The 21,063-nt window shown below is 37.7% G+C and overlaps 1 protein-coding gene and 1 pseudogene across 3 annotated transcripts in view; both read right to left on the reverse strand.

Annotated features, from left to right (window-relative positions):
* Nucleotides 1-1,147: 1,147 nt before the first annotated feature.
* Nucleotides 1,148-21,063, reverse strand: part of CCDC112 (coiled-coil domain containing 112) — a 31,801-nt gene continuing 11,885 nt past the window's right edge. For 2 of the 3 annotated variants that reach the window (XM_055536535.1, XM_055536536.1), the window contains exons 3-10: nt 19,291-19,412; nt 12,052-12,141; nt 9,788-9,863; nt 9,002-9,392; nt 5,152-5,562; nt 3,294-3,389; nt 1,979-2,097; nt 1,148-1,751 (exon numbers count right to left, since the gene is read on the reverse strand). In XM_055536535.1, coding sequence (XP_055392510.1) covers nt 1,721-1,751; nt 1,979-2,097; nt 3,294-3,389; nt 5,152-5,562; nt 9,002-9,392; nt 9,788-9,863; nt 12,052-12,141; nt 19,291-19,412 — 1,336 coding nt within the window. In that variant the 3' untranslated portion in view covers nt 1,148-1,720. The remainder of the gene's footprint in view (nt 1,752-1,978; nt 2,098-3,293; nt 3,390-5,151; nt 5,563-9,001; nt 9,393-9,787; nt 9,864-12,051; nt 12,142-19,290; nt 19,413-21,063) is intronic. The other variant, XM_055536537.1, reaches the window with a different exon arrangement.
* Nucleotides 18,696-18,940, reverse strand: LOC129620812 (40S ribosomal protein S27-like; annotated as a pseudogene).

Below are 21,063 nucleotides of genomic sequence, written 5' to 3' on the forward strand. Positions count from 1 at the left end.
AAACCTTTACTTTGCTCTATCTTGTTGTTATTCAATTCTGTTTTTAAATTCTCTTGTCCTGTTCTTTGTATTTTATTTCTAAGCCACCTCAAATCATTTTAAAAAGTTAAGGAGAACAAGTGCAACAAATAAAATGGGCATTCCTGAGTAACAGTGTTTTATATTAATTCTCTCTTTTTGCACCAAGAATTGTATAAATAGAATTCAGTTTCCAAAATCTGGAAGCCATCTACTTTGAATATTAATTGTGAAATAAGAAAAGGTTTTAAACACTACTCCTAGTAAATTTGTATCTAAATCATTTGACCTAAATGATCAAATTATAATTGACATACTCTGAGATAAAAGTTATAAGAAATGAAGTTTCTTATATTTATCATGTGTGTGATGCACTTCCTGTAAGGTGGGAACTACTTAAAGTTAGGAACTAAGATTTAAAAAATTTTTTTCATAAAATTGAGTCGAATGAAGTTTAATTGTGTTTTCATTTATAAAAGTTTGGAAATTTTAAAACTGACTCTTTTGACCAAACATATTAGTCTAGCAATTTAAAAAAATTTAAATACTACTAAGAAATATCATAGTCCTTTAAAGTCAAGCTTTTCCGATGCTGTTAAAAACAAAACTTTCATATCTTGAGGCAAACAAAGCACCAAAGAAAACTGCATCAGCCGAGAAGATGTGAAGGACGCAGGTTTATAAACGTGTGGGCCCAGGAAGAAGATGTGAAAGACACAGGTTTATAAACATGTGGGCCCAGGAAGAAGATGTGAAGGACACAGGTTTATAAATGTGTGGGGCCGAGGAAGAAGATGTGAAGGACACAGGTTTATAAATGTGTGGGCCCAGGAAGAAGATGTGAAGGACACAGGTTTATAAACATGTGGGCCCAGGAAGAAGATGTGAAAGACACAGGTTTATAAACATGTGGGCCCAGGAAGAAGATGTGAAGGACACAGGTTTATAAATGTGTGGGGCCCAGGAAGAAGATGTGAAAGACACAGGTTTATAAACGTGTGGGCCCAGGAAGAAGATGTGAAGGACACAGGTTTATAAACATGTGGGCCCAGGAAGGCTGAACGGAGACGTGGAACAGCTGAAGGAGACCAGTAAGATTGTATATCAATAATGCAAATAACAGAATATATAGGAGGTGAGAGGTGTATTTTTAAAATAAATATTTTCCTTATAAAACAAAGCATGCTTCAAACAAATACAAAATATTTGTTACACAAAAATGTAGTAACTGACAAATTACCAATCTGTTAAACTTAGAAAAAGTTCTAACTTATTTCATAACTCAAAAGAAAAAACTTAAAATTTTTGTTACTCAAGTTAATTTAGTTCCAAGTTATAAATGGTACAAAATCTTGGTTTAAAAATGTCACTCTATGATTGTCTCAATTTATTTTGCCATGCCATGACAAAAAAAAATCTTTCAAATGTTTTAAGTATTTAAATAAAATACTGTTTCTAACATAAACTTATTCAAAGAACTTTTACATCAGTAGGCCAACATGTATTAATTACCCTCTTAGTATAAACAAGAAATACTAATGACAATGCGTTGTAGAACTTAATACCTGCCAGTTCACATGCAACACAATAATCAATCTGAAGAGGCTAATAAAATTTTAAGGACATGGTCATTCTCTCCTCCTGTAACTCCATATGCTAACATTCTCATCAACTGAATGACAATTTCATGATCCCATATTTTCTAAACTCCTTGTCTCCAGGTTGGAATAGCCCTAAGGAGAAGAAGAAAAGAGTATAAATATATAGCGTATTTTTTTAAAGTCTTGATTAAATGTTAACTTTTAAAAAGTATATAGATGTGTTTTATCTATACACTCTTTAAAAAGTTTATAATAAACTATTTATTATAAAATATATATAAATTACATAAAATATATACAGTCATATACAGTTTATTAGATTATTATAGAGTGAACACCCATTCTAACTCCTTCTTTACCTATGTGGGATATGTAGAAGTGGCCCAGAGCCTGTTGGTCCTATCTTTTTGGTCCGTTCTTCCCAACCTTTGGTAGGTTTGTAAAGTCTAGAGGGATCTCTACTAACATTGTTTTCAACCTGTAATCGGAAGTAAAATGAGTGTCAGTTAATTTAAATGAACTATTCAGTTTGTACTTGTAAGATCTTTAGTAACAGAAAGCAGGTTTAAGAAAAATATTTGATATTCCCTAGACAGAAATACAACTGTTAATAACCTCTTCAGTAAACTTCTAATTGTGCTCATACAGCTAAAATAAAATTTGGATTACATCAATCTACTAATAAAATGTTAATTTATTTTTTCTAGTTACTTTATTCTATTTTGCTGTTGTATTTTTTTGTATTTCTCTCATGAGGGAAATCGGAGAAGGCACTGGCACCCCACTCCAGTACTCTTGCTTGGAAAATCCCATGGATGGAGGAGCCTGGTAGGCTGCAGTCCATGGGGTTGCTACGGACACGACTGAGCAACTTCACTTTCACTTTTCACTTTCATGCATTGGAGAAGGAAATGGCAACCCACTCCAGTATTCTTGCCTGGAGAATCCCAGGGACGGGGGAGCCTGGTGGGCTGCCATCTATGGGGTCACACAGAGTCGGACACGACTGAAGTGACTTAGCAGCAGCAGCAGCAGCATGAGGAAAATGTAACACAGCAAACTATGACAGACAATAAATTTAAGATAAATAACCACCAGTAAGTAGTCCTTTGTTTCACCTGTGAGAGTCACTAGTATCTTTATCACCAATGAAATTAAACAATGCTCATAGCTGCTATAGATCTAAAGTACAGGCTCATATAGGAAAAATGGGGGCTTCTCTGGTGGCTCAGACAATAAAGTATCCGCCTGCAATGCAGAAGACCTGGGTTCGATCTCTGAGTTGGGAAGATCCCCTGGAGAAGGGAAAGGCTATCTACTCCAGTATTCTTGCCTGGAGAATTCCATGAACAAAGGGGCCTTGTGGGCCACAGCCCATGAGGTCGCAAAGAGTTATACATAAATGAGCAATTAACACTTTCACTTTTTTTTCACATAGGAAGAATGAAGAAAAGAATGAAGAGCAGGAAGAAAGAAGGAATTTAGGGTAAAAGAAAACGAGGTGCTTATAATGTGAAATGGTAGAATTAAAACAGTTGCTTTGTAATTTGTAAATAAGTAAGTATGAAATAAAGGAGATGGAGATAAAAGAGAATTGGATTTTACGTTTGGAGCCTTACAAATAAAAGAATTATGATAATAACAATGAAAATAAGTAATCTCAGTGTAGAGTACCTTTTCTTTTAATTTTGCCAGTTTTCTTTGTTTTTCTGCCTTCTCATCTTCCTTTAATTGTCTATTCAGAATTTTCAATTCAAGTTTATGTAAATCCTAAAAGACATATACCAACAAAAAAGATAACATTAAGAAGTAAAATTAACTAATATTTATTTCAACGTTTAGTTGCTTGCATATAAAATTAAATTACCTTAAACAGCGATATACCTTTAATATCAACTTTTCCCAAAAAAAGAAAACCTAAGAGCTTTATTTTCTCTGAATATCAGCATAACACATGCACATCCTTTCTGAATCACTTTCTTTCAACTGTTTCTTTTCTTTTTTTTTTTTTATTTTTAAACTTTACAAAATTGTATTAGTTTTGCCAAATATCAAAATGAATCCGCCACAGGTATACATGTGTTCCCCATCCTGAACCCTCCTCCCTCCTCCCTCCCCATACCATCCCTCTGGGTCGTCCCAGCGCACTAGCCCCAAGCATCCAGTATCGTGCATCGAACCTGGACTGGCAACTCATTTCATACATGATATTTTACATGTTTCAATGCCATTCTCCCAAATCTTCCCACCCTCTCCCTCTCCCACAGAGTCCATAAGACTGTTCTATACATCAGTGTCTCTTTTGCTGTCTCAACTGTTTCTTGTTCTATTTTATGGGTCAATCTAAAACTTCCTTTCTTTTAATGGGTAAAATTTTCAGTTATCAATACAGAGATATCTGGTTTTAGATCTCTTGCATTATACTTTCTGTGCAATACAAGGTTTTCTTTTTTTCTAAGTCTTTTATTATATGACTTGCTTGCCTTTTTGCGGAATGGATCTTTGGTTGTTTAGGGAGATTTTTATTTTTATATATGAGCCAAAAGAAATACCATTAGTAATGTGTTATTTTTTATTATTTTCTTTGTACTTCCCTTATGTTTTGCTTTATAAGTGTTGCCTATATTTGCACATATATTTTGATGCAATTCATAAGTTATCTCTCACTTGTACTCTTTTTCATTTTAAAGTACCCTTCCTTGTCTTTTTTAAAATAATTGGACTGAATTCTGCCCTATCTGATGAGACTGCAACTTCTTTCTTTGATTAGGATTTTTCTTGTATACATTTGTTTAAAATCACTATAACCCTACCTCTCAGCAATAACCTTGATTCCTTTAAGTATATACTGAGTATAATGTGCTAGACCCTGGGGTAAAGCATGAACAAAAAGGACAAAACCTCTGCCTTCATGGAGCTTACACTATGGTAGGAAGCTGGACAGCGACCAAGGAAGCAAGTCACCTACAGGGAAAACCCAGCCAGTGTGGGAGAGCAGACGAGACCTTCATGGCCTGGACTGTGGCTGCCTTTCCAGTCTCGTCTCCTGCTGGCTTCCGTCTCCCCCTTGATACTGGCTTCCGTCTCTCCCTAAGAATACTGAAGTGTTTACAGTTTCCCCCATAAGCTACTGTTACGTTCCTCCAAGCTGCCCATTCACGCTGTTCCCTCTGCTAGGAAGGAGCTCTCTTTCTTTCCCTTTCTTCTCTCAGGACTCAAGTATCGCCTTCTGCCCCACGCAGCTGTGTGAGCTTCCCTCGGTGCACTCCACCTCCCCAAGCTGTCTGTCCGCACCCCAAGCGCCACACTGTTTACCGTATCACAGCGAAGTCCCCTATTTGCACACCACTCATTCCCACTAGACTATAACCTACTAGAAAGCAGGGAGCACAGCCTACTTATTTTGGTGTACTAATGCTAGGTCCAGGCCAGATACGTAAGAAGCATTCAATTAATTTTTGCTGAATTGAGCCTGGAAGTAATACCTCCATGTGTATCACTGAAAAATTATTCAGGAAATGTATTTACTCACTCTTTCTTGAAACCTGGAAATTTCATCAGCAGCAGTTTTCCTTTTTTCTGCCTTTTCTGTCTTTTCCCGTATCTCCTTTTCAAGTCTCAAAAATTCTTCCTGTTCTTTCTTCTGTTGGGTGTAAGTCTCCAGCAGCAATTTCAGTTTACACTGGCGCTGACGCTCTCTCTGCTGCTTTTTCTCTTTCTCTTCCTCCTCTTTTAACTGGGAGGCGTTTTTCATTGACATTTCTATACTTCTCTGTTTTTTCCAAGCTTCAAGGGCCAATTTTTGCTTCTTTCTTTGTTCTTCTTTTTGTTTTTGATTATCTTCCTGTTTATTATGAGAAAGTACTTGTATGCTGTCTTTTTCCTTTAATTTGAAAATTTCCTCCTTTTTTTGCTGCTTTTTGGTTTTCCAATGCTGAATAGACTATGTGGTTAAAAAACAACAATAGCAAGAAAAAAAAATTTTGATAACCAAAAGCATTTTATTTTTTATTTTATTTTAATTTGGCTGCACCGTGAAGCATGTGGCATCTTAGTTCCCCAACCAGTGACCGAACCTGGGCCTCGACAGTGAAAGCACCAAGTCTTCACCACTGGATTGCCAGGGAATTCCCGCCAAAAGCATTTTAAAATACAACCTCAAATCCGTATCTCTTTCTACATAGTGACTGCGGTATGCTTGTTGCTTAGATTTGAAAAGTGGTTTTTTAAACCAATGCAACTTTTTTCTACTTCTCTTTGTAAAAAATTTAATGTATCTTTTAAAACACTAAATAATGGCTATTCCATTGGCCTTTCTCTTCCTCTTTGAATCACCAGGTACACAAGGACTACACCTCATGAAGTCTCCTCATCCCCTTTACCTCCTTCCTTGATGTTCAGGGGAAACAGTCCTTTCCTCTGATCATTTCACTTCTGCTTCCAAATTCTCTTTCTAGGCTTATAATCCTTTCTCAGTGACCCATCTCTGGTCAAATTCAGAAAAGGAGTTAAAAGTGAGGTAGGTGAGGATATGTGCTCTGAAGCCAGGTATCTGGGACCAAATCCTGGCTTTGCCATTTACTGGATGTAACCTTGGATGAGTCGCATGTGTCTGTCCTCATTTTGCTCATCTGTAAGTGGTAGGTAGCATTTCTCAAAGAGGGTTGTTCTGAAGTTTAAATGAGTCAGTGCCTGGCACATAGTGCTTCAAAAGTGTAAAAAAAAAAAAAGGAAAATAGCTTCATATCTTTATATGTGGGTATGTAAAGATTATTTAAAATTCTAGAGGCCTTTTCTATGCCATAAAGGAAACTGAATTACTTTCCCCTGAAGTTCCTCATGGTATATCATCCATTTTCATGAAATACATCCTTCTGCTGTGTGTACTATAAGCAAGACAATGTGAATAGGACCCACAGGTGATTAAACAATACCAGATGCCATCTACTCCAGTGCTACTCAAAGTACCAGTCCACAACAATATCAGGAATTCAAGCCGGAAGGTAAATCAATGTACTGCTTCTTTCAACGAGGAAGTTTTCTATGAAAAAACAGTCACTTGAACTAAATAGCATGCTTACTGGGTAGCTGATTCTTGTATAATCACAATAACACATTGAAGACCAGAAACAGTTTGCAAACTAACATCCAACCCATGGACCAAGTTTGACCAGCACCGCTCTAGGTGAGATAAGACATGCGCATAAATACTAGAACATATTTTAGAACATGCCATCGCATATCACACAAGACATATAAACAAGTGCTAGTGAAATTCTGAGGGGTGAGTAGGCAAAAGAAAGCAGCACATGATTTGGGCAGATGTAGATAAGTTAGCAGTGGAGGGTGGAAGAAAGAAGGAGGTTCCAGAAAGTGAGAACAAGATAAGCAAGAGGACGTGGACCAGAAAGTTCATGGAACATCTGAAAAGAAGTATGTTCATTTAGGCAAAACATACGATATATTAAAGGAAGTGGGAGATAAGAATGGTAAATTTTCTACTCAACCTTCTCAGCTCAACAGATTTAAAATGCATTTCTGGACTTGCCTGGCCACCCAGTGGTTAAGACTCCATGCTTTAATCACAGGGGGCATGGGTTTGATCCCAGCTCAGGGAACTTATAATATCCTGCATGCCGCAGGGTGCAGCCAAAAAAACCCCAAAACACAAAACTGCATTCCTGATGCTATACTCCCAAACTTCCCACTTCTCCTCGAACATGTCCTGCTTCCGTAAATGACATCTCCTCTTTCACACTCTTTCCTATATCACCCTGACATTCAATCAGTCATCAAGGATCCGGAAACACAGTGGCTGGGAACAAGAAGGGAAAGCCAGAATCTAGGTGGTTTACCTTTATTACAAGAAGCACAGTTAAGGAACACTGTCTGTTCCTTTACCCTAGACAGGTGGTTCTGAAACTTGAGCTTGTTAACAGAATAACCTAGAGGCTTTATTTAAACTCAGATTTTGGGGCCCCACCCCCTGAGTTCAGACTAGGTCTGGGATTGGACCCTGCTAAATTCTAACAAGTTCCCAGGTGATGCTGACTTTGCTGGTCCTCAGACCACTTTGCTGGCCCCTGGAAAAAAATCTCAAATAATTCTTGTGTGTGAAGTCACTCAGTCACGTCCAACTCTTTGTGACTCCATGGACTGTAGCCTACCAGGTTCTTCCGTCCATGGGATTTTCCAGGCAAGAATACTGGACTGGGTAGCCACTTCCTTCTCCAGGAGATCTTCCCAACCCAGGGATTGAACCCGGGTCTCCCGCATTGTAGGCAGACGCTTTACCGTCTGAGCCACCAGGGAAGTCCAAATAATTCTTATTAGATTGTTATTTTGAGTCTTTAAAAATGACTTATGTTTCAAAATGTTTTCTTCAAGTTTTAAGTGTCGACCTTATGAACATTCAACTTATTTTGGAGAGAAACAATAGCAACAACAAACCACCAGCTATTTCCTCTAATACTTTAAATGTAGAATCAAGTATTTCTTTAATGCTCCTTTTTGGGTATGTTGCCTGCTGAACCATCATACCTTTCTTGTCAAACCAAATCGAATTAAAGTTTATTGTGTTCAAGTCTACCAAAAAAAAAAAAATTTTTTTTAGGACTATCTAAGCCTATGGTTCTTGACCAAGGGCAATTTCTACCCTCCAGAGGACGTCTGGTAATGCCTGGAGATATTTTGATCATCACATTTAAGGTGGTGCTACCAGCATCTACTGGGTGGAGGTCAAGGACGCTGCTCACCGCCCTACAGCGCACCGGACAGCCCTCACAGTGAAGAACTATCCAGTCCGAACAGTCACCAATGCCAGCGAGGAATCCTAATCTAAACCAGAGCCACAATAATATTTTTGTAAAAATGGGACCTTTTAGGTATTTGCTACAATTAAGAGTTACTCGACTCTGGGGTCGCCAAAACTTTGAGTCTTTTAAAATAAGTAGTGCAACTAAAGTTCCAAAACTATTTAGAAACTTTTGAGTCAAACAATTTTTTTTTCCTACTGCCCTCTTTATTTTCTGTTGAAAATAATGTAGACTTCACTAGTAAGATGACTTATCAAAAGCCTGGTTAAATCTGAATTTCCCATTTCCAGTGCACACAGGATGTTACCATTGTCAGATGTTTTCTGACTCATTGTATTATTTCTTAGAGTAGATTATGCTGGGTGTTGAGTATGTCAACTATAGTTCCACTAAAATGACTTAACTTCTCAATACCTCAGTTTCACCTGCTTTGAGACGGGGGAAAACTGTTAACATATCTCATAGGCTTGCACTAAAGTTAATAATATATGTTAAAAAGTGTAGCACAGTCCTAGTCCTAGAACACAGAAATATACAGTAAATAATAGCTATTACAATTCTTATTACCTCTTTTTTTCTTTCTTCCAGGGCCAGAAATTTTTGATACCATTTCTCATGCTGTTGAACTTCATCCTGCGTTCTTCCGGGAAGGTGCTCCAGAACTTCTCCCATGAACGCTGGCTTCCCTTTATGCTTGCTTCTCATCTTCACAAAGTTCTGGTGGTCATAATCATCCCAGCCCCCCTGGCGCCCTCCCGTCTGCTGAAGGAACGTTTCAAACTCTACCACTTCTTCTGGAAGAGCACTTGGTGTGACTTTGTCCCCAGGAACTTTGCTCGATGCTGCTCTGAAAGCCTTCTCTGTTTCTGAATTACCCAAAGCCCATGTGTCAATTTTTCTTGATATGGCATTCAACTCATTATTAGTTGTTTTCTCTTCTTTAATAAGCTCTTCATATCTAAAATTTTAAAAATAAAAGTTTGAAAAATAAGATACAAACCAATCCATATTAGCCCTTTGTTTTCCTTCAAATTTTATTATTCCCAACTCTTGATATCTTCTCCACTTCACATTATTAACATTTATAAATCTAAGCCTTCAAAGAGTTTCCTCAGAGGAAAAAACAGTCTTTCAAACTCTTATTTGAGAGTTTATAGGCTCCAAATATAAATGAAAATTCACTTTAAACATGAAAAGCAGTCTAAAACCTAAAGCAAAAGAGAAGTATTATGCTGCTTTTGTGTAAGACTAGTATTAAATTTGTAACAATAAAATAGTTTACATACAACTACCTAAAAAGTTATTGAAAAATAAAGGTAAATAATTTTAAATTAAAATGTGTTTAAAACATACATCAACCTCTGCTCTTCCTTAAAAGTGTTAATTGCATTTTCAATTTCCTCCATCATTTCTCTGAGCTTTTCAACAACTGTAAAAAAAAAAAAAGGAAAAATTATGCCATATTTTATTATGACTAAGAATTAAAAATTAGGAAGAAAATTAGAATGTTCTCTTAATTAAAAAACATTTCTCAGCCTAAAGGATAAGAAAAAAATGTACTTTTAAAAAGTAAATTTTTATGATTGCAATTTTTTTATCACAGATTTTTTCCTAAGCATACATACCTTACATATTATTTTTTTTTCCAAAAAAACTTCTATATCACATATGTTTTCTGTGACTTGCACTTTTTCTTTAACAATATGTTGTAATTAACTTTCCATATCAACATACATATGGTACTTCATTCTTTGTATGGCTACATGGCATTTTGTTGTCTAATGCTACCCTAAATCATTAATTCTCCAACTGATGAATCTTTAAATAGATGCAATGCTGAAGTAACTATCTTTGCATACTTCTGCATGCTCAAATAAGTATTTTTATTTTTTAATTTTCATTTTATATTAGACTGTCATCGATTAACACTGTTGTGCTAGTTTCAGGTGTACAACAAAGTGATTCAGTTACAAATATACATGTATCTATTCTTTTTCAAATTCTCTTCATATTCAGGTTATTATATAATATCAAGCAGAGTTCCCTGTGCTGTACAGTAGGTCCCTGTTGCCTATTTATTTTGCAGTACGTACATGTCAATGCCCAACTCCCAATCTATCCCTCCCCCCTCAAATAAGTATTTTTAGAGGATAACTGATTGCTATAAAAAGTATGCCCACTTTACAGTATGTAAAATACTGTCACATTGTCCTTCAAAGAGGCTCGAGCTATTTACAGCTCCTGGGAGTACTCCTGCTCATGTAATTCCAGCCATTTCCAAAATAATCAAAAATTTATTATCATTGATTTAACTGACATTTTTATAATAATTAATAAGCCTGAGCACTTTCCCATATGTGTTTTGTGTTTCTTTGGCTATAATATGCAACTTATAATCTTTGCCTATTGATCCTTTGTTGCTCGAATTTGTAGACACTCTTTACACATTATGGATATTAGCTTTTTAAGTTACATATATATTGCTAATATTACCCTAATTTGTATTTCAACTTTTCTGATAGGTTTGTGGTATTTTTGAATGGTCAATTATGTCCACTTTTTTCTTTATGATTTCTGACTTTTGTCATAAATTATAATATAATCATAAAAATAGTAATCCATGTTCTTTTCTCATATTTTTAATGGTTTTGGATATTTACTATTTTAGTGATTATGCCATAAGCAGTGCATCAGTGCTCTATGTGCCGTCTCACTTCATTCCCACAACTCTGAGTTAGGCTGTATGATTATCTCCATTTCAGAGCTCAGTAAGTGAAAGTTCAAACAGACTGAGTAACTTGCCTAAAACCACGTACCTGACAATTCAAGGATTTGACCCAGCCTGTGTCTGATTCTTAAGTCCATGCATCTTGAGCACTTTACTGTACTGCTTTGATCTCTCAGGAATGAACGTTGGTATAAGGAAAGAGGTAAGGACACTATTTCGTCTTTCACAAATGACTGAAATTTGCCCTAATACTACTTAGCCATTCCCTCAGGTATTTGAAATGCCTCTGAAAGGCAATAATTTCAATTAGCAAATGATGGGAACAGTAGGCAAAGAATCAAGAATCGTTTCCTCTTTATCAGCTGAACCTGAATCTTTGCACACCAGATTCTTCATCTGAAGCTGCTGCTGCTGCTAAGTCCCTCAGTCGTGTCTGACTCTGTGCAACCCCAGGAACTCTAGTCCACCAGGCTCCTCTGTCCATGGGATACTTCAGGCAAGAAAACTGGAGTGGGTTGCCATGCCCGCCCCCAAGGGATCTTCTCGATTCAGGGATCAAACCTGTATCTCTAAGTCTCCTGCATTGGCAGGCGGCTTCTTTACCACTAGTGCCACCTGGGAAGCTCTCTTCATCCTATATATGACATTAATATCTGTTCTACTTCATAATTTATAAGCATTTAATAGCATTTTAAAGACTAAAAAAAATACATAAACAGCAGATATTACAGTTTTCCAATGTTTCCTTATTAATCTCTAACAAAAAGTAAGGTTTAGCTCCTCCATTAATGCCAAACAGAAAAATTTATTTTAAAAGTATATATTTTTCTAATGAACAATAGGAAAAACTAATACATAAAAAAAAAATAGAAAATGTAAATTTACTTACAATCAGGTGTAGGCTTCGCATCTTTTAACTGATGCTGAAGTTTCTTTACATTGTTGTATATTTTGGCCAACTGTTGCTGGATTTTTGCTCCTGTAAGGGAGAAGGACATCACCAGATGGTCAACACAGAAATCAGATTGATTATATCCTTTGAAGCCAAAGATGGAAAAGCTTTATACAGTCAGCAAAAACAAGACCAGGAGCTGACTGTGACTCAGATCATGAACTCCTTATTGCCAAATTCAGACTTAAATTGAAGTAAGTAGGGAAAACCACTAGACCATTCAGGTATGACCTAAATCAAATCCCTTATGATTATACAGTGGAAGTGAGAAATAGATTTAAGGGACTAGATCTGATAGACAGAGTGCCTGAAGAACTATGGATGGAGGTTCATGACAATATACAGGAGACAGGGATCAAGGCCATCCCCATGGAAAAGAAATGCAAAAAAGCAAAATGGCTGTCAGAGGAGGCCTTACAAATAGCTGTGAAAAGAAGAGAAGTAAAAAGCAAAGGAGAAAAGGAAAGATATAAGCATCTGAATTCAGAGTTCTAAAGAATAGCAAGGAGAGATAAGAAAGCCTTCCTCAGAGATCAATGCAAAGAAATAGAGGAAAAGAACAGGATGGGAAAGACTAGAGATTTCTTCAAGAAAATTAGAGATACCAAGGGAATATTTCATGCAAAGATGGGTTCGCTAAAGGATAGAAATGGTATGGACCTAACAGAAGCACAAGATATTAAGAAGAGGTGGCAAGAATACACAGAAGAACTGTACAAAAAAGATCTTCATGACCCAGATAATCACGATGGTGTGATCACTGACCTAGAGCCAGACATCCTGGAATGTGAAGTCAAGTGGGCCTTAGGAAGCATCACTATGAACAAAGCTAGTGGAGGTGATGGAATTCCAGTTGAGCTATTTCAAATCCAAGATGATGCTGTGAAAGTGCTGCACTCAGTATGCCAGCAAATTTGGAAAACTCAGCAGTGGCCACAGGACTGGAAAAGGTCAGTTTTCACTTCAATCCCAAAGAAAGGAAATGCCAAAGAATGCTCAAACTACCGCACAATTGCACTCATCTCACACGCTAGTAAAGTAATGCTCAAAATTCTCCAAGCCAGGCTTCAGCAATACGTGAACTGTGAACTTCCAGATGTTCAAGCTGGGTTTAGAAAAGGCAGAGGAACCAGAGATCAAATTGCCAACATCTGCTGGATTATCGAAAAAGCAAGAGAGTTCCAGAAAAACATCTATTTCTGCCGGGGTCCAGCCCCGGCTGATCCAGGGTCTTCGAAGGAGAGACGGCTAGGCGGCCTATTCAAATGTTAATTAGATATAATAAAGAGGAATAGAATGAGGATAGCTCAGTAGGAAAATTCAGTGGAGAAAAGAAGCTGAGTGGCTTGGTTTACGCGGAAAATCAATATAACCCGTGACACCAGGTTAGCTCTGACCACGGAGGCCACAGGCGCCCTCTCGAATAGCGGAAGGTGCCCCACCTTAGACACCTTCTCGAGTGGGTCTTAGAAGCCCAGGCAAATAAATGGTCGCAGAGGACATCCACGCTCCAGATGGACACTCAGCTAGAAGTTAAAGGGAAGAATGACATGGGGAGACCAAGCGTTGGTGAGCAAGGCCCATAGCTTTATTTTCAACAGGGGCTTTTATACCCTAAGTTACACATAGAGGACAATAGGGGATGCAAAATCAGCAGTCTTTGATGCTTATCAAAAACCAGGGTTTCTTTCCTGCAGATTTATCGTATACAAATGGTTTAGGTGATTTACATCATCTTCTGGCCAGAGGCCTATTAACATTTTATGACTCTTGACAAGGACTTATCAACAAAGACTTATTTTCTCTAAGAGTAATTATTTTAAGGTTTGGCGCCATCCTCCGAAGATAAGATTACGTTCCTATAGGGTGGATGTGTAATGGGTTTACAAAGGAAAGAATTTACTACCTTAAGGGTCTAAAGTTACTAACACCAGGCCACTACTTATTTTTTCTACATACCAACTATATTAATTAATGCACATTCAAGGATACAATTCAAGGGATGTGAAAACTTGGCAACAAACATTGGCTCATCAATGAAATCTTTTACTAGCTTTATTCTGACAGTTTCTAATTCTCTGAGAGGCTCTAAGCTATTTGAATATCTTAAGCTTCCCGTGCCTCTGGAGGCTGGGAGACTGTAAACAATCGTATGCATAGCTGTAGGTGTCCGGGTAAACTTGTCAGGCGAGTTAGAGAGCCATCTGAGGGGTTTGGATTTAAACACTCCTAATTGCCCAGGAACTTTATTAATTGGAGCTATAAGTTAACTCTTTGACAGAGAGAGTGAGATGGTGGTGGGGGACAGCCCCCAGTAAAGTCAGAGGTGAGAGCACAAAGCAATAAAGTAGGCAGACTCTGGTTTTTGGGGGGTAGATGCTCGAGAATATCCGGGGGCACTCCCGAGGCTCGATCCCGCCTTTGCGTATGCCGAGCCCCCTTCCTCATGACCTTTGTCACGAGTGGAATGTCTCTCGCCGGCTCCCAGCATATTTCTGCTTTAGTGACTATGCCAAAGCCTGTGACTGTGTGGATCACAATAAACTGTGGAAAATTCTGAAAGAGATGGGAATACCAGACCACCTGACCTGCCTCTTGAGAAACCTGTATGCAGGTCAGGAAGCAACAGTTAGAACTGGACATGGAACAACAGACTGGTTCCGAATAGGAAAAGGAGTACGTCAAGGCTGTATATTGTCACCCTGCTTATTTAACTTCTACGCAGAGTACATCATGAGAAACGCTGGGCTGGAAGAAGCACAAGCTGAAATCAAGATTGCCGGGAAAAATATCAATAACCTCAGATATGCAGATGACACCACCCTTATGGCAGAAAGTGAAGAGGAACTAAAAAGCCTCTTGAGGAAAGTGAAAGAGGAGAGTGAAAAAGTCGGCTTAAAGCTCAACATTCAGAAAACTATGATCATGGCATCTGGTCCCATCACTTCATGGCAAATAGATGGCAAAACAGTGGAAACAGTGTCAGACTTTATTTTTTGGGGCTCCAAAATCACCGCAGATGATGACTGCAGCCATGAAATTAAAAGACGCTTACTCCTTGGAAGGAAAGTTATGACCAACCTAGATAGCATATTCAAAAGCAGAGACATTACTTTGCCAACAAAGGTCTGTCTAGTCAAGGCTATGGTTTTTCCAGTGGTCATGTATGGATGTGAGAGTTGGACTGTGAAGAAAGCTGAGCACTGAAGAATTGATGCTTTTGAACGGTGGTGTTGGAGAAGACTCTTGAGAGTTCCTTGGACTGCAAGGAGATCCAACCAGTCCATCCTAAAGGAGATCAGTCCTGGGTGTTCATTGGAAGGACTGATGCTGAAGCTGAAACTCCAATACTTTGGCCACCTCATGTGAAGAGTTGACTCATTGGAAAAGACTCTGATGCTGGGAGGGATTGAGGGCAGGAGGAGAAGGGGACGACAGAGGATGAGATGGCTGGATGGCATCACCGATTTGATGGACGTGAGTTTGGTAGACTCCAGGAGTTGGTGATGGACAAGGGAGGCCTGGCGTGCTGCGATTCATGGGTCACAAAGAGTCGGACATGACTGAGCGACTAAACTGAACTGAACTACTGAAGGAAGAAGGATGTACTTTAAAGTAAGTCTATGACAATTGTGGTTACCAATTCAGGATTCTTCACACAAGACTGATCACCCTCACCTAGTAAATTATTGAAGAACAATTAAAGAACAAAAGATGGTTTATGAGTGTTAAAATAGCCCGAACCAACTCTTGCTGTAAACAAAGCATCTAATTTTGTCTAATCTTTTAAGGCACAACAGGTCAAGCCTTATTATAACCTGTGCCAGGGAAATGTCCTTAGAAATATTTTTTTAACTCTGGAGACTGAGTTATTGGACACTCCAATACATGGATCAGTAGCATAATTTTAGTCATGTTTTATTTTTTAACAGTTTTTTCCTTTTTGCTATAATTTGCAGACATAGAGTTGATCTCAATTATTGTTAGAATATTAAAACTGTATTGCCAACATTAATGCCCAGTGAGAATTAACTTTATCTAACCACACCATCTAAGGCGGGCTGGTGACACCCACTGGTGTCATAGTCATGGTCTTGAGGAGATGTCTCAGGTGCCATTTACTGGTGTCTATGCTATAGGTTTCCCTGTAGCTCAGATGGTTACGAGTCTGCCTGCAATGCAGGAGACCTGGGTTCAATCCCTGGGTCAGGAAGATCCTCTGGAGAAGGGAATGGCAACCCACTCTAGTATTCTTGCCTGGAAAATCCCATAGACAGAGGATCCTGGTGGGCTACAGTTTGTGGGGTCACAAAGAGATGGACACGTCTGAGAGACTAACGCTGCTATTGCTATACTACAGGCTGCCAAGCGCAGCCAAAGGACCAGTCTCAAGTAAGGTGCTAGGCCCACAATAGAAGCCTGAAGAACAAAGGGTCTCAAAGCCATTTTCAGATGCTCTGTATCATCAGCAGGAAGACTGGATTCTTCTTTAATATTTCCCTTCTGAAGTAGTAACCTTACTGTAATTACTTAAATTATTAGCATAAAGTCAAATACTCATATTTATATACATATTCATATAATAATATTTGATCATCCTCTTTGGGTAGTTTACTTATCCACCTCCCCCTTATTTTTTTTTGCAACTCTTCCACAAATGAACATGAAACACCAAACGGCTCTGTTCAAAAGTCCTTAAAAACAATCATTTTTTTAAAAAGTTTATCTTTAGGCTGGAAGCCAGTGCTAATATTCAAAACAAACCCAAATATGCATATATGACTTTGGCTTTTTCCATTTTTTATTAAAATTCCAGAGTTCTATAAAAGTAGAAACTTTACCCAATGTATTTTATAGGGTCTTACTCATTTTTAGGAATTTTAAGTCAAGAAACTTCCCTAGTAATCAGGAAAGTGTTTTCTGTTGTTTTACATTTGCCATAGTTTGAACAGCTACAATGATACCACTATAGAGAAAATGATCTTTTATTAATTCATTTGGAACTGACATTCTGCACTATAGGCAAAGCATTCAAGTACAACATTACATAAATGCATGCTAAAATGTGACATAATATTTGAGGTAAAGCATAGCTATTTAATGCTTTGGAGCTGAAACATGTGAAAGGGAAATTTCTATATCCTTATATTAATGCAGTGCATTCCTTCTTCTCCAAGATAAGATAAACACAAAGTATAAATAAAGAGAAGCAAAACTGTAGACAAAGGGAAATTAGAAAATAAAAAGAAGTGCCTTAAAAGGGAGAAAATCAAGTGACTTAAAATGCACAGAATGGAGATACTCTACTTAATGACATGATGGAGAGACAGAAAGATCAGCCTTTTTTGTCTGTAAAAGAACTGAGGGATATTAAGAAACATTAATATTAAACAAGGGATGCTCAGATTCTTCTATGAATCAAAGAGGAGAACTAGAAATCTGGCATTTATGTTAGGTCTCATCATTCCAACAGATGAAAGAGAATGATTCTTGCCACCGTCTGACAAAAGATGACTTTTTAAAATAGTGCAATCTTATATTCTGAAAGGAAAAACTTACTAAAAATTTCTTTTAATTAACTATAAAGGTGTCACATGAGCAGTATAATCTCTATGTAATAAGTCTTAATATTTTATAAAGCTCAGTTGGTTGATAACCATTGCTGTGCTGTGCTGTGCTAAGTCAATTCAGTTGTATCTGACTCTTTGCGACCCTATGGACCGTAACCTGCCAGGCTCCTCTGTCCACGGGATTCTCCAGGCAAGAATATGGAGTGGGTTATCATACCCTCCTCCAGCGACATCTTTCTGACCCAGGGATCAAACCCACATCTCTTATGTCTCCTGTATTGGCAGGTAGGTTCTTTACCACTAGCACCACCTGGGAAGCCCCTGAAAACCATTACTTTTCCTTTAATCAAAGTTAAGAAGTGTTTTTACTATAAAATAAGGACTTTACAGTTTAAAAAATCTACTGTACAAGGAAACAAGGTATTCTTGTAAAATTCTTTTTAAAGGCCAACATTTAGTACAGTTAGTAATTATTAATATTCATAACAAGCAGTAGAACATATTCACCGTACAATCTCTAACACTTTCTTATATATTAGGTTGGCCAAAAGGTTCATTTGGGTTTTTCCATAACATCTTACAGAAAAACCCGAACGAAGCTTTGAGCCTACCCAATACTATTTCATCAGATGCACAGACAGCTCTCCTGTGGTAGAAATGGCAGGTTTTATTAATATACCACAGACAAGTAAACTCAAGTTTAAGCAACTATGTGACTTGAGCACTTGAACGGTCATACAGGTTCTGAATCTGTTGATGCTTACTGAGTCTGGGATTCAGTCAATAGGATCCTGGTGATGAGCTAAGATCAGATACCCAGTAATCAGTTTTCCTTTATTTTTCAAATTTATTGCCCATAATCAAAGCTTTATTTAAAAACTGACACCAAAATACGAGATGCAAACCTTGCAAAAAATTAAATATAATTACATTATCTTGGTAGATTAACTGGAATCACTGAACTGAAAAGGCTTTCTGCGACAGGACACAGATTCAGGAAACTGTGGATCATTAGTATTGCTTTCTTCTAAATGAACATCCTTCTGAGTCTGGCCTTTCCTCCTATTGGCTGGCACAACAGTTGAACAATCTACACCAAATACCACTGTGTAAGCCTGGCTGTAAGTAATCTTGCAGCTACCTGGATATTTTACATACATAAAGTAAGAATTTGGACTTTGAACCAGCTGTGTCTTTTTATGTTTTTTCTGTTCCTCTTCCAAGGAAGGCTACAGTGCACCTCCAGCTAAAGGCATGCTGATCCTTTTGCAAGCCCAGCCTGTGCAGATCTTTAAGGCACCTTCCTTTACTTTAAAATAATGTAGTATCATTAACTGATTTGACAACCAGAAAACAAAACCCTCTTTTTCCTATTAAGACGAAATATACACAGCAAACAATCCAGTTATAACAATCCAGTTATAAATATCCAGACTCAATAGTGACCCCCCCAAAATAAATATATATCTTTAAAAGATAAACTCATTACACCAACTAGAATGTATCTTGATAGAGACTGTAACAGTCACACACAAGGACAACGCACAGGGCAAAACTATGACTTTATATCTCTCAATGAGTTTTGTTCATCATGAACTCAACTTACTTTCTGTTTTCCTGCTGTTAATCAGTTTATTTTCCAATTCTTCCAGCATACTATGTTCAATTCTGAAGTCACTTTTTTGGTTGTAGAAATGACTGTGTTTGTCTTTTTCTAGATTAATAACCCTTTAGGGAAAAAAACAAATAGTATAAATATGATTTAAGTACATTTTTAATTGTTTAAAATATGGATATACTTACAATCCATACTTTGTATTAATTCATCAAAGGATTCAAAATGAAATTACTTGGATCAATAAGGCTATGGAATGAAAACAGTAGTTAGGAAAGTGTTGTGTGTGTGTATACTAGTCGTTCAGTCGTGTCCGACTCTGTGACCCCACAGACTGTAGCCTGGCAGGCTCCCCTCTGCTCATTGAATTCTCTAGGCAAGAATACTGGAGTGGGTTGCCATTCCCTTCTCCAGGGAATCTTCCCAAACCAGGGATCAAACCTGGGTCTCTGGCATTGCAGGCAGATTCTTTACCATCTGAGCCACAAGGGAAGCAAAATGCACTACAGAAATGCAAGTTATTAATGCTAGTAAAACTAAAACTTCAAAAGGCAAACAATCTATGAAGGCAGGGATTTTAGTGTTTTTATGGGATATGGTCTACATTTACTTCAAAGCTTCTTCATCTCATCCTTGCTCCTTGGCTTTAATCCATCTACCAGTAAGGACTTCTAATGTTAGCTTGAACCCAGGGGTAAAACAAAACAATTTACCATCAAGAAACTTTTCGGTTGGACAAAGAAATTTATTTTCTCAACATCTATTTTCTTTCTCCCACAAGGTGGAAATTAATATAAATACTTCTCCACTAATTCTGAATTTAATGAGTGGTAGAGTATCTCTGGTCACTGATTTCCTTTCCTCTATTCTGAGGGGCAACTGTATAAGGCAGAGTTTCCCAATCTTTTTCACTTGCCAACCAAGAAAAGAATTTAATATAAAAGGCACACTGAGGTAAATAGATGAGAATGCCACAGGCCCTACCTGGCTGCCCCAAGGTTGAGGGAGTCAGAACTTCAATCTATGTTGGGAGGAAGGAAGGGGGAGAACAGAGACATCAAAAAGCTTTTAGTCTGAAGGTCAGTCTAACAGGCTGCGGGCAGCTCCTGGAGCCCTGCACTGAGAGCCAGCCCATCTCAATTCTGGCTGGGGTGGGGAAAGGCACTGAAATCAAACAGAAATGCCCATCATGGACACAGGCTATGCTACAACAGTAAGTCATGCTTTGTTACTCCTGGATTCGAAATATTGACCCATAAAGATATTCAAAATGTAATAATGGAGACAAATTGCCAAACAAAAAGAGATGCTCAACCTCTCTCGTAACATGAGAAAAGACTGAAACTATACCATGGTAACATGGTGAATCTATCAGACTGGTGGAAAAAAAAACACACAAGTTTAATATATTCTGATGATAAAACTGTGGGGAAATGGGTCCTCTCATATATTGTTGGTGAAATCATAAATGGCCTATCAAGGATTTTTTAGAAATTATTCATTAATCATCACAATCATGAATAATCAGAAATTATTCATTACAATCGCAAATTCATATACCTTTGATCCAGCACTTCTACTTGTAGGAATTTTTCCTAAAGATACACTCATAGATGCGCAAAATGATATGAACCTCCATGGATGCTCCAATTAATTAAGCGTTTATTTACTATAACTTAACATTTTCTGTAATCTAATGTCTATCACTAAGGGGCAGATTAAATAAGTGATGGTACACGCATACACTGGAATACAACGCAGTAC

The sequence above is a fragment of the Bubalus kerabau genome, chromosome 10 (assembly GCF_029407905.1).
Source record: "Bubalus kerabau isolate K-KA32 ecotype Philippines breed swamp buffalo chromosome 10, PCC_UOA_SB_1v2, whole genome shotgun sequence".
NCBI lineage: Eukaryota > Metazoa > Chordata > Mammalia > Artiodactyla > Bovidae > Bubalus > Bubalus kerabau.